Source organism: Pseudophryne corroboree, chromosome 12 (genome assembly GCF_028390025.1).
Source record: "Pseudophryne corroboree isolate aPseCor3 chromosome 12, aPseCor3.hap2, whole genome shotgun sequence".
Lineage (NCBI taxonomy): Eukaryota > Metazoa > Chordata > Amphibia > Anura > Myobatrachidae > Pseudophryne > Pseudophryne corroboree.
In genome coordinates this window covers 159,729,268-159,741,454 of record NC_086455.1, presented here as the reverse complement: position 1 = coordinate 159,741,454, position 12,187 = coordinate 159,729,268, and the positions used below count along the sequence as shown (strand labels likewise).

Sequence of the window (12,187 nt, the reverse complement as noted above, 5' to 3'; positions counted from 1 at the left end):
GGCGGGAGGGCAGAAGAATGGCCGCTGCTCAGCCATCGGAGACTACGGTGGGAAACATGGTCCGGCGTGTGTTGAAGCTCATCCGAGAGGAGTACGGCAGGTGAGCCCCCAGCAGAAACGGGGTGCCAGTAGTAATAGTATCATTTGCTTATGGCCAAGTATTATCGGAGCAATATCTGATGGTGGAAAGGGCCTTGTTCAGTGTATTATCTGAGAAGATGTCCTAAGTGAAGACCCCCATACATCTGTGACTAATTGTTACATTTTCCTGATCCCCCCCAATGTCTGGGACGGGGAATCGGGAATATTCAGCAAGTTTAAAAATCTCAATTCCCCGATCCAGACTGGGCAAATCGAGGACTCTGAACATGAAGCATTTCCCAGACGGAGGCATTCTGTGGTTACAGTCGGGTTGGGGAAATGATGGCTAGATATATGGGGGTCTTTATCCTTTCTGCATACATAGGACACTGATGGTGACGGTGGGGGTCACATCACCACCGTATAGAATGGGCCGGTTGGATGCTGGGGATATTCTATGAAATGGAGAAATCTGGAAATGTCTTATAACTTTACATTCTATTCAATTCATTGTTTCTAATACACAAACCTCTTAACAGAATGGTGTTTACAAGCCTTACACCTGCCATCGCCATACTGCAGACTGGTGTTTGTAAATGGCATCACGGAGATGACTGGCACGCCTACGCAGACCTCCACCCTAACCCTAAATGCCCGTAGCTGAGAGCAGCGATGAAATGGGATACGACGCCATGATATATGCAAACAGTGTTTATACATTAGATAGAACCGCAGCACTAACACAGTGTATCAGGAAATCCCAGTCTCCTCCAAGTCAGCAGGGCTGGATCCATGCTGGGGATAGCCGATCTGCTATTTCGTGCAAGGCATTACTATCCGATCAATGCTGTGGTCGTGGATACTAATAAACTAAATGTGCATTAGGTCTATCAGTAATAAGAGGCCATTAGTCTCTCCTTCCCGTGGGGTGGTCTTCAGGTTGCCGACTGTCGGTATACCGGCGCCGGAATCCCGACAGCCGGCATACCGACAGTTTTTCTCCCTCGTGGGGGTCCATGACCCTCCTGGAGGGAGCCACCGTGCCCGCAGCGTGGCGAGCGCAGCAAGCCCGCAAGGGGCTCATTTGCGCTCGCAGCTCTGTCGGTATGCCGGCGGGCGGGCTTCCGGCGCTGGTATGCTGGTCACTGGGAGCCCGGCCCCTGGCATACCATGCCACACCCCTTCCCGTGCGCTGGTTTGACTATAAGCAGGTTAGGGTGCACCCCTGCTTCTTACACTACAAGATCCCAAGCAACCAGCATTTGGTATCTGTGTTTCAAAATGTATCTGTCCGGTTCTCCAGCGGAACTCCTTAGGATGTGCGTCATTCCCCCCTGGATCTGTTTGAGTTTTAAAGTGCCAGCTCCCAGTTACTGCCTACTATCTCCCCATTGTAACTGCACTCCACTGCCCCCTAGTGGATGAAGGAGAAATAAAATTTTCTCTGTGACAACATGTTAACAATAGAAACCCCGCTATATCTTGAATACTGCAATGTAAGACTGACTGCTTTGGCAGAATGAGACATTAAATGAACATTTAATATCTGATGATACAGAGTCACGAATATTGGACTGGTCATAGAGAGGGACACCACCATTGTCCTTATAGGGGTTAGTGTAAGTTTGTGTTTCTTGGCTGTGCTTTAAGGAAATAGACATTGTACAGTCGTTCTCTATAGGCTTGAGCCAGGATTATTTACTGCTGGTTTAATGTGTAACAAAATATATAATTGTATCGCCTAAATCACCCCCAGACCTAGCTCATAATTAGGAGATATTACAGTATATAAGGGGGCACGTCGTTCCTTCTCTCTTCTGGAAGTCTCCTAATAAGAAGACCTGGCCTAGATATATGGTCCCAGTCCCTATAGAGCAATACAGATGTTATGTTTTAATACTGCTTGTGGCAGAATTGATGAATGGGGAACATATGTCCCCTAATACGGATGTAGTCATTTATATTCTGAATTTGGAGCCGTGTGTTGTCGTGACACAGACGTCCCCGGTCACAACTGTCACGTTTCATTATCATCTGTCCTCCTATAGTTTCTAAATGGACAATCGTTGATAATACCCCTCTCTTGGTTTGTGCGGATATGAATGCTCATATGTAACGTGGCTGTGTGCTCTGTCCAGGCTACGAGGGTGCAGTGAGGAGAATGACCAGCAGGAGTCGCTGCATAAGCTGGTGACCGCAGAGGGGCTCAGTGATGACTTCAACACGTCATTCCCGCTGTTGAAGGCAAATGTGATTGAAGTTGTAAACGAGCTGCTGACTGAACTGGGTAATTATCCGGCCTGGTGGCTGAAACGTTCCTCCTGTTCTCCGAGCCTTTTCTTTCTGACTCCTTGCTGTCTCTCGTACAGAGGGCACAACAGACAACATTGCGGCTCAGGCCAAAGAGCACATCCATTCCAATGAGGTTATAATGACAATCGGACGTTCGCGGACTGTCCAGCTTTTTCTGGAAGAAGCGGCGCGCAAACGGAAATTCCATGTCATCGTGGCAGAGTGCGCCCCCTTCTGTCAGGTAAGCAGCAGGAGGAGGGACAGGGTGGGGGGTCCGTTCAGCTCTAATGACGACAGGTCTTGTGTTTAGGGCCATGATATGGCAGCCAGTTTGTCTAAGGCAGGAATAGAGACCACGGTGATCACAGATGCAGCCATCTTTGCAGTCATGTCGCGGGTCAATAAGGTAAGCTAAGGAGGGGACAGTTTTGTGCTGTGTCGTGCGGTATCTTGTCTGCATCATGTGACCTCTTTTATCCGTTGACAGGTCATCATCGGAACTAAGACCATCTTGGCTAACGGCTCCCTGCGGGCAGTGTCAGGGACACACACGCTGGCCCTAGCCGCAAAGCATCACTCCACTCCCCTCATTGTCTGTGCACCCATGTTCAAGCTGTCCCCTCAGGTAAGGGGCCCGGTTACACTCAGTCTGGGGAAATGGACTCGATGAGGGGTCTGTGTCGGATTACTCTGCAGTGTTTTTCTCCCTGCAGTTTCCTAATGAAGAGGATTCATTTCACAAGTTTGTCTCCCCCCAGGAGGTCCTCCCATTTTCAGAAGGTGAGTGTGGAGGGAGGTGATGTGGGATACAGAGGAAGATCAGCCGGTGGTTTGGGTACTAGGGTGATAATCCTGTGTATGCGCTGATCACGGAAGAGCCATAACTAAATAAGACGGAGAATGTGGACCCTATGGAACCCGAAGAAGAAAAATGTTTATAAAGGCAGAGGTAGGGAGATGGGAGAACACCTATCACATCTCCTGGCCACTGTTGGGGTGAATGCATGGGCGTGGAGAGAATTGCGCAAGAAGGGGGGGGGGAGGATGGAGACTGTGTGAGGAGTGCATTGGCCAAGGAAGGTCACATTGTACAGGTGTCTCAGGGTGTAAGGAGGGCATTGTGCAAGGAGGAGCTGTGTGAGTGGGAATAGGACAGTATGCAGGGATAAGGGTTTTAGGGTATGAGGAGGGAATTGTGCAAGGAGGAGCTGTGTGAGTGGGAATAGGATAGTATGCAGGGATAGGGGTTTTAGGGTATGAGGAGGGAATTGTGCAAGGAGGAGCTGTGTGAGTGGGAATAGGATAATATGCCGGGATAGGGGTTTTAGGGTATTAGGAGGGAATTGTGCAAGGAGGAGCTGTGTGAGTGGGAATAGGATAATATGCCGGGATAGGGGTTTTAGGGTATGAGGAGGGAATTGTGCAAGGAGGAGCTGTGTGAGTGGGAATAGGATAATATGCCGGGATAGGGGTTTTAGGGTATTAGGAGGGAATTGTGCAAGGAGGAGCTGTGTGAGTGGGAATAGGATAATATGCCGGGATAGGGGTTTTAGGGTATGAGGAGGGAATTGTGCAAGGAGGAGCTGTGTGAGTGGGAATAGGACAGTATGCAGGGATAGGGGTTTTAGGGTATTAGGAGGGAATTGTGCAAGGAGGAGCTGTGTGAGTGGGAATAGGATAATATGCCGGGATAGGGGTTTTAGGGTATGAGGAGGGAATTGTGCAAGGAGGAGCTGTGTGAGTGGGAATAGGATAATATGCAGGGATAGGGGTTTTAGGGTACGAGGAGGGAATTGTGCAAGGAGGAGCTGTGTGAGTGGGAATAGGATAGTATGCCGGGATAGGGGTTTTAGGGTACGAGGAGGGAATTGTGCAAGGAGGAGCTGTGTGAGTGGGAATAGGATAATATGCCGGGATAGGGGTTTTAGGGTATGAGGAGGGAATTGTGCATGGAGGATCTGTGTGAGTGGGAATAGGATAATATGCCGGGATAGGGGTTTTAGGGTATGAGGAGGGAATTGTGCAAGGAGGAGCTGTGTGAGTGGGAATAGGATAATATGCAGGGATAGGGGTTTTAGGGTACGAGGAGGGAATTGTGCAAGGAGGAGCTGTGTGAGTGGGAATAGGATAGTATGCCGGGATAGGGGTTTTAGGGTACGAGGAGGGAATTGTGCAAGGAGGAGCTGTGTGAGTGGGAATAGGATAATATGCCGGGATAGGGGTTTTAGGGTATGAGGAGGGAATTGTGCAAGGAGGAGCTGTGTGAGTGGGAATAGGATAGTATGCAGGGATAGGGGTTTTAGGGTATGAGGAGGGAATTGTGCAAGGAGGAGCTGTGTGAGTGGGAATAGGATAGTATGCAGGGATAGGGGTTTTAGGGTATGAGGAGGGAATTGTGCAAGGAGGAGCTGTGTGAGTGGGAATAGGATAATATGCCGGGATAGGGGTTTTAGGGTATGAGGAGGGAATTGTGCAAGGAGTAGCTGTGTGAGTGGGAATAGGATAATATGCCGGGATAGGGGTTTTAGGGTATTAGGAGGGCATTGTGCAAGGAGGAGCTGTGTGAGTGGGAATAGGATAGTACGCAGGGATAGGGGTTTTAGGGTATGAGGAGGGAATTGTGCAAGGAGGAGCTGTGTGAGTGGGAATAGGATAATATGCCGGGATAGGGGTTTTAGGGTATGAGGAGGGAATTGTGCAAGGAGGAGCTGTGTGAGTGGGAATAGGATAGTATGCAGGGATAGGGGTTTTAGGGTATGAGGAGGGAATTGTGCAAGGAGGAGCTGTGTGAGTGGGAATAGAATAATATGCCGGGATAGGGGTTTTAGGGTATGAGGAGGGAATTGTGCAAGGAGGAGCTGTGTGAGTGGGAATAGGATAATATGCCGGGATAGGGGTTTTAGGGTATGAGGAGGGAATTGTGCAAGGAGGAGCTGTGTGAGTGGGAATAGAATAATATGCAGGGATAGGGGTTTTAGGGTACGAGGAGGGAATTGTGCAAGGAGGAGCTGTGTGAGTGGGAATAGGATAGTATGCCGGGATAGGGGTTTTAGGGTACGAGGAGGGAATTGTGCAAGGAGGAGCTGTGTGAGTGGGAATAGGATAATATGCCGGGATAGGGGTTTTAGGGTATGAGGAGGGAATTGTGCAAGGAGGAGCTGTGTGAGTGGGAATAGGATAATATGCCGGGATAGGGGTTTTAGGGTATGAGGAGGGAATTGTGCAAGGAGGAGCTGTGTGAGTGGGAATAGGATAATATGCCGGGATAGGGGTTTTAGGGTATGAGGAGGGAATTGTGCAAGGAGGAGCTGTGTGAGTGGGAATAGGATAGTATGCAGGGATAGGGGTTTTAGGGTATGAGGAGGGAATTGTGCAAGGAGGAGCTGTGTGAGTGGGAATAGGATAATATGCCGGGATAGGGGTTTTAGGGTATGAGGAGGGAATTGTGCAAGGAGGAGCTGTGTGAGTGGGAATAGGATAATATGCAGGGATAGGGGTTTTAGGGTACGAGGAGGGAATTGTGCAAGGAGGAGCTGTGTGAGTGGGAATAGGATAGTATGCCGGGATAGGGGTTTTAGGGTACGAGGAGGGAATTGTGCAAGGAGGAGCTGTGTGAGTGGGAATAGGATAATATGCCGGGATAGGGGTTTTAGGGTATGAGGAGGGAATTGTGCAAGGAGGAGCTGTGTGAGTGGGAATAGGATAGTATGCAGGGATAGGGGTTTTAGGGTATGAGGAGGGAATTGTGCAAGGAGGAGCTGTGTGAGTGGGAATAGGATAGTATGCAGGGATAGGGGTTTTAGGGTATGAGGAGGGAATTGTGCAAGGAGGAGCTGTGTGAGTGGGAATAGGATAATATGCCGGGATAGGGGTTTTAGGGTATGAGGAGGGAATTGTGCAAGGAGTAGCTGTGTGAGTGGGAATAGGATAATATGCCGGGATAGGGGTTTTAGGGTATTAGGAGGGCATTGTGCAAGGAGGAGCTGTGTGAGTGGGAATAGGATAGTACGCAGGGATAGGGGTTTTAGGGTATGAGGAGGGAATTGTGCAAGGAGGAGCTGTGTGAGTGGGAATAGGATAATATGCCGGGATAGGGGTTTTAGGGTATGAGGAGGGAATTGTGCAAGGAGGAGCTGTGTGAGTGGGAATAGGATAGTATGCAGGGATAGGGGTTTTAGGGTATGAGGAGGGAATTGTGCAAGGAGGAGCTGTGTGAGTGGGAATAGAATAATATGCCGGGATAGGGGTTTTAGGGTATGAGGAGGGAATTGTGCAAGGAGGAGCTGTGTGAGTGGGAATAGGATAATATGCCGGGATAGGGGTTTTAGGGTATGAGGAGGGAATTGTGCAAGGAGGAGCTGTGTGAGTGGGAATAGAATAATATGCAGGGATAGGGGTTTTAGGGTACGAGGAGGGAATTGTGCAAGGAGGAGCTGTGTGAGTGGGAATAGGATAGTATGCCGGGATAGGGGTTTTAGGGTACGAGGAGGGAATTGTGCAAGGAGGAGCTGTGTGAGTGGGAATAGGATAATATGCCGGGATAGGGGTTTTAGGGTATGAGGAGGGAATTGTGCAAGGAGGAGCTGTGTGAGTGGGAATAGGATAATATGCCGGGATAGGGGTTTTAGGGTATGAGGAGGGAATTGTGCAAGGAGGAGCTGTGTGAGTGGGAATAGGATAATATGCCGGGATAGGGGTTTTAGGGTATGAGGAGGGAATTGTGCAAGGAGGAGCTGTGTGAGTGGGAATAGGATAGTATGCAGGGATAGGGGTTTTAGGGTATGAGGAGGGAATTGTGCAAGGAGGAGCTGTGTGAGTGGGAATAGGACAGTATGCAGGGATAGGGGTTTTAGGGTATTAGGAGGGAATTGTGCAAGGAGGAGCTGTGTGAGTGGGAATAGGATAATATGCCGGGATAGGGGTTTTAGGGTATGAGGAGGGAATTGTGCAAGGAGGAGCTGTGTGAGTGGGAATAGGATAATATGCAGGGATAGGGGTTTTAGGGTATGAGGAGGGAATTGTGCAAGGAGGAGCTGTGTGAGTGGGAATAGGACAGTATGCAGGGATAGGGGTTTTAGGGTATTAGGAGGGAATTGTGCAAGGAGGAGCTGTGTGAGTGGGAATAGGATAATATGCCGGGATAGGGGTTTTAGGGTATGAGGAGGGAATTGTGCAAGGAGGAGCTGTGTGAGTGGGAATAGGATAATATGCAGGGATAGGGGTTTTAGGGTACGAGGAGGGAATTGTGCAAGGAGGAGCTGTGTGAGTGGGAATAGGATAGTATGCCGGGATAGGGGTTTTAGGGTACGAGGAGGGAATTGTGCAAGGAGGAGCTGTGTGAGTGGGAATAGGATAATATGCCGGGATAGGGGTTTTAGGGTATGAGGAGGGAATTGTGCAAGGAGGAGCTGTGTGAGTGGGAATAGGATAATATGCCGGGATAGGGGTTTTAGGGTATGAGGAGGGAATTGTGCAAGGAGGAGCTGTGTGAGTGGGAATAGAATAATATGCAGGGATAGGGGTTTTAGGGTACGAGGAGGGAATTGTGCAAGGAGGAGCTGTGTGAGTGGGAATAGGATAGTATGCCGGGATAGGGGTTTTAGGGTACGAGGAGGGAATTGTGCAAGGAGGAGCTGTGTGAGTGGGAATAGGATAATATGCCGGGATAGGGGTTTTAGGGTATGAGGAGGGAATTGTGCAAGGAGGAGCTGTGTGAGTGGGAATAGGATAATATGCCGGGATAGGGGTTTTAGGGTATGAGGAGGGAATTGTGCAAGGAGGAGCTGTGTGAGTGGGAATAGGATAGTATGCAGGGATAGGGGTTTTAGGGTATGAGGAGGGAATTGTGCAAGGAGGAGCTGTGTGAGTGGGAATAGGATAATATGCCGGGATAGGGGTTTTAGGGTATGAGGAGGGAATTGTGCAAGGAGTAGCTGTGTGAGTGGGAATAGGATAATATGCCGGGATAGGGGTTTTAGGGTATTAGGAGGGCATTGTGCAAGGAGGAGCTGTGTGAGTGGGAATAGGATAGTACGCAGGGATAGGGGTTTTAGGGTATGAGGAGGGAATTGTGCAAGGAGGAGCTGTGTGAGTGGGAATAGGATAATATGCCGGGATAGGGGTTTTAGGGTATGAGGAGGGAATTGTGCAAGGAGGAGCTGTGTGAGTGGGAATAGGATAGTATGCAGGGATAGGGGTTTTAGGGTATGAGGAGGGAATTGTGCAAGGAGGAGCTGTGTGAGTGGGAATAGAATAATATGCCGGGATAGGGGTTTTAGGGTATGAGGAGGGAATTGTGCAAGGAGGAGCTGTGTGAGTGGGAATAGGATAATATGCCGGGATAGGGGTTTTAGGGTATGAGGAGGGAATTGTGCAAGGAGGAGCTGTGTGAGTGGGAATAGAATAATATGCAGGGATAGGGGTTTTAGGGTACGAGGAGGGAATTGTGCAAGGAGGAGCTGTGTGAGTGGGAATAGGATAGTATGCCGGGATAGGGGTTTTAGGGTACGAGGAGGGAATTGTGCAAGGAGGAGCTGTGTGAGTGGGAATAGGATAATATGCCGGGATAGGGGTTTTAGGGTATGAGGAGGGAATTGTGCAAGGAGGAGCTGTGTGAGTGGGAATAGGATAATATGCCGGGATAGGGGTTTTAGGGTATGAGGAGGGAATTGTGCAAGGAGGAGCTGTGTGAGTGGGAATAGGATAATATGCCGGGATAGGGGTTTTAGGGTATGAGGAGGGAATTGTGCAAGGAGGAGCTGTGTGAGTGGGAATAGGATAGTATGCAGGGATAGGGGTTTTAGGGTATGAGGAGGGAATTGTGCAAGGAGGAGCTGTGTGAGTGGGAATAGGACAGTATGCAGGGATAGGGGTTTTAGGGTATTAGGAGGGAATTGTGCAAGGAGGAGCTGTGTGAGTGGGAATAGGATAATATGCCGGGATAGGGGTTTTAGGGTATGAGGAGGGAATTGTGCAAGGAGGAGCTGTGTGAGTGGGAATAGGATAATATGCAGGGATAGGGGTTTTAGGGTATGAGGAGGGAATTGTGCAAGGAGGAGCTGTGTGAGTGGGAATAGGACAGTATGCAGGGATAGGGGTTTTAGGGTATTAGGAGGGAATTGTGCAAGGAGGAGCTGTGTGAGTGGGAATAGGATAATATGCCGGGATAGGGGTTTTAGGGTATGAGGAGGGAATTGTGCAAGGAGGAGCTGTGTGAGTGGGAATAGGATAATATGCAGGGATAGGGGTTTTAGGGTACGAGGAGGGAATTGTGCAAGGAGGAGCTGTGTGAGTGGGAATAGGATAGTATGCCGGGATAGGGGTTTTAGGGTACGAGGAGGGAATTGTGCAAGGAGGAGCTGTGTGAGTGGGAATAGGATAATATGCCGGGATAGGGGTTTTAGGGTATGAGGAGGGAATTGTGCAAGGAGGAGCTGTGTGAGTGGGAATAGGATAATATGCCGGGATAGGGGTTTTAGGGTATGAGGAGGGAATTGTGCAAGGAGGAGCTGTGTGAGTGGGAATAGAATAATATGCAGGGATAGGGGTTTTAGGGTACGAGGAGGGAATTGTGCAAGGAGGAGCTGTGTGAGTGGGAATAGGATAGTATGCCGGGATAGGGGTTTTAGGGTACGAGGAGGGAATTGTGCAAGGAGGAGCTGTGTGAGTGGGAATAGGATAATATGCCGGGATAGGGGTTTTAGGGTATGAGGAGGGAATTGTGCAAGGAGGAGCTGTGTGAGTGGGAATAGGATAATATGCCGGGATAGGGGTTTTAGGGTATGAGGAGGGAATTGTGCAAGGAGGAGCTGTGTGAGTGGGAATAGGATAATATGCCGGGATAGGGGTTTTAGGGTATGAGGAGGGAATTGTGCAAGGAGGAGCTGTGTGAGTGGGAATAGGATAGTATGCAGGGATAGGGGTTTTAGGGTATGAGGAGGGAATTGTGCAAGGAGGAGCTGTGTGAGTGGGAATAGGATAATATGCCGGGATAGGGGTTTTAGGGTATGAGGAGGGAATTGTGCAAGGAGTAGCTGTGTGAGTGGGAATAGGATAATATGCCGGGATAGGGGTTTTAGGGTATTAGGAGGGCATTGTGCAAGGAGGAGCTGTGTGAGTGGGAATAGGATAGTACGCAGGGATAGGGGTTTTAGGGTATGAGGAGGGAATTGTGCAAGGAGGAGCTGTGTGAGTGGGAATAGGATAATATGCCGGGATAGGGGTTTTAGGGTATGAGGAGGGAATTGTGCAAGGAGGAGCTGTGTGAGTGGGAATAGGATAGTATGCAGGGATAGGGGTTTTAGGGTATGAGGAGGGAATTGTGCAAGGAGGAGCTGTGTGAGTGGGAATAGGATAGTATGCAGGGATAGGGGTTTTAGGGTATGAGGAGGGAATTGTGCAGGGAGCAGGGGATTATGCCTGGATGACAAGGGTGTTGTGCAGGGAGGGGGGGGGGGGGCTATGGGGGTGAGGAGGGTGTTCTGTAATGAGTGGGGATAACTGCATTGTGACGAGAGTGTTGAGGAGGGCAGTGTGCAGGGATGGGGTGTGTTGCTCAGTATTAGGCAGTTGGGATGTGAGGGGTGACAGTGTGCAGGGATGGGGTTCGTTGCTTAGGATGGGGCAGTTGGGATGTGAGGGGTGACAGTGTGCAGGGATGGGGTTCGTTGCTTAGGATGGGGAAGTTGGGATGTGAGGGGTGACAGTGTGCAGGGATGGGGTTCGTTGCTCAGTTTGGGGCAGTTGGGATGGGAGGGGTGACAGTGTGCAGGGATGGGGTTCGTTGCTTAGGATGGGGCAGTTGGGATGGGAGGGGCGGCAGTGTGTAGGAATGGGGTGTGTTGCTCAGGATGGGGCAGTTGGGATGTGAGGGGGCAGCAGTGTGTAGGGATGGGGTGTGTTGCTCAGGATGGGGCAGTTGGGATGGGGTGTGTTGCTCAGGATGGGGCAGTTGGGATATGAGGGGGCAGCAGTGTGTAGGGATGGGGTGTGTTGCTCAGGATGGGGCAGTTGGGATGGGGTGTGTTGCTCAGGATGGGGCAGTTGGGATATGAGGGGGCAGCAGTGTGTAGGGATGGGGCAGTTGGGATATGAGGGGCGGCAGTGTGCAGGGATGGGGCAGTTGGGATATGAGGGGCGGCAGTGTGTAGGGATGGGGTGTGTTGCTCAGGATGGGGCAGTTGGGATGTGAGGGGCGGCAGTGTGTAGGGATGGGGTGTGTTGCTCAGGATGGGGCAGTTGGGATGTGAGGGGGTGACAGTGTGTAGGGATGGGGTGTGTTGCTCAGGATGGGGCAGTTGGGATGGGGTGTGTTGCTCAGGATGGGGCAGTTGGGATATGAGGGGGCAGCAGTGTGTAGGGATGGGGCAGTTGGGATATGAGGGGCGGCAGTGTGTAGGGATGGGGTGTGTTGCTCAGGATGGGGGCAGTTGGGAAGGGGTGTGTTGCTCAGGATGGGGCAGTTGGGATATGAGGGGGCAGCAGTGTGTAGGAATGGGGCAGTTGGGATATGAGGGGCGGCAGTGTGCACGGGCAGAGTACATTGTGCAGGGACAGCATGCCCTTTGTCTGCAGAGATGTAACATTTGTGTTTCCTGCAGGTGAGATCCTGTCGAAGGTGAGCGCTCACTGCCCCATATTTGACCACGTGCCTGTTGAGCTTATCACATTGTTCATTTCCAACATAGGAGGGAATGCTCCATCATATATCTACAGACTGATGAGTGAGCTGTACCACCCTGCTGACCACGACCTGTGAGATTTCCATTCTGCAATAATAAACAAATGAAACACTGGCTGCAGGACAGACGTGTAT

At 50.3% G+C, this 12,187-nt stretch overlaps 1 protein-coding gene across 1 annotated transcript in view; it reads left to right on the top strand.

Annotated features, from left to right (window-relative positions):
• Positions 1-12,167, top strand: part of EIF2B2 (eukaryotic translation initiation factor 2B subunit beta) — a 15,238-nt gene extending 3,071 nt beyond the window's left edge. The window contains exons 2-8 of the mRNA XM_063948295.1: positions 1-100; positions 2,220-2,368; positions 2,451-2,614; positions 2,684-2,779; positions 2,861-2,998; positions 3,087-3,153; positions 11,973-12,167. The exon at positions 1-100 is cut by the window's left edge and continues 21 nt beyond it. Coding sequence (XP_063804365.1) covers positions 1-100; positions 2,220-2,368; positions 2,451-2,614; positions 2,684-2,779; positions 2,861-2,998; positions 3,087-3,153; positions 11,973-12,130 — 872 coding nt within the window. The 3' untranslated portion in view covers positions 12,131-12,167. The remainder of the gene's footprint in view (positions 101-2,219; positions 2,369-2,450; positions 2,615-2,683; positions 2,780-2,860; positions 2,999-3,086; positions 3,154-11,972) is intronic.
• The last annotated feature ends 20 nt before the right edge of the window (positions 12,168-12,187 follow it).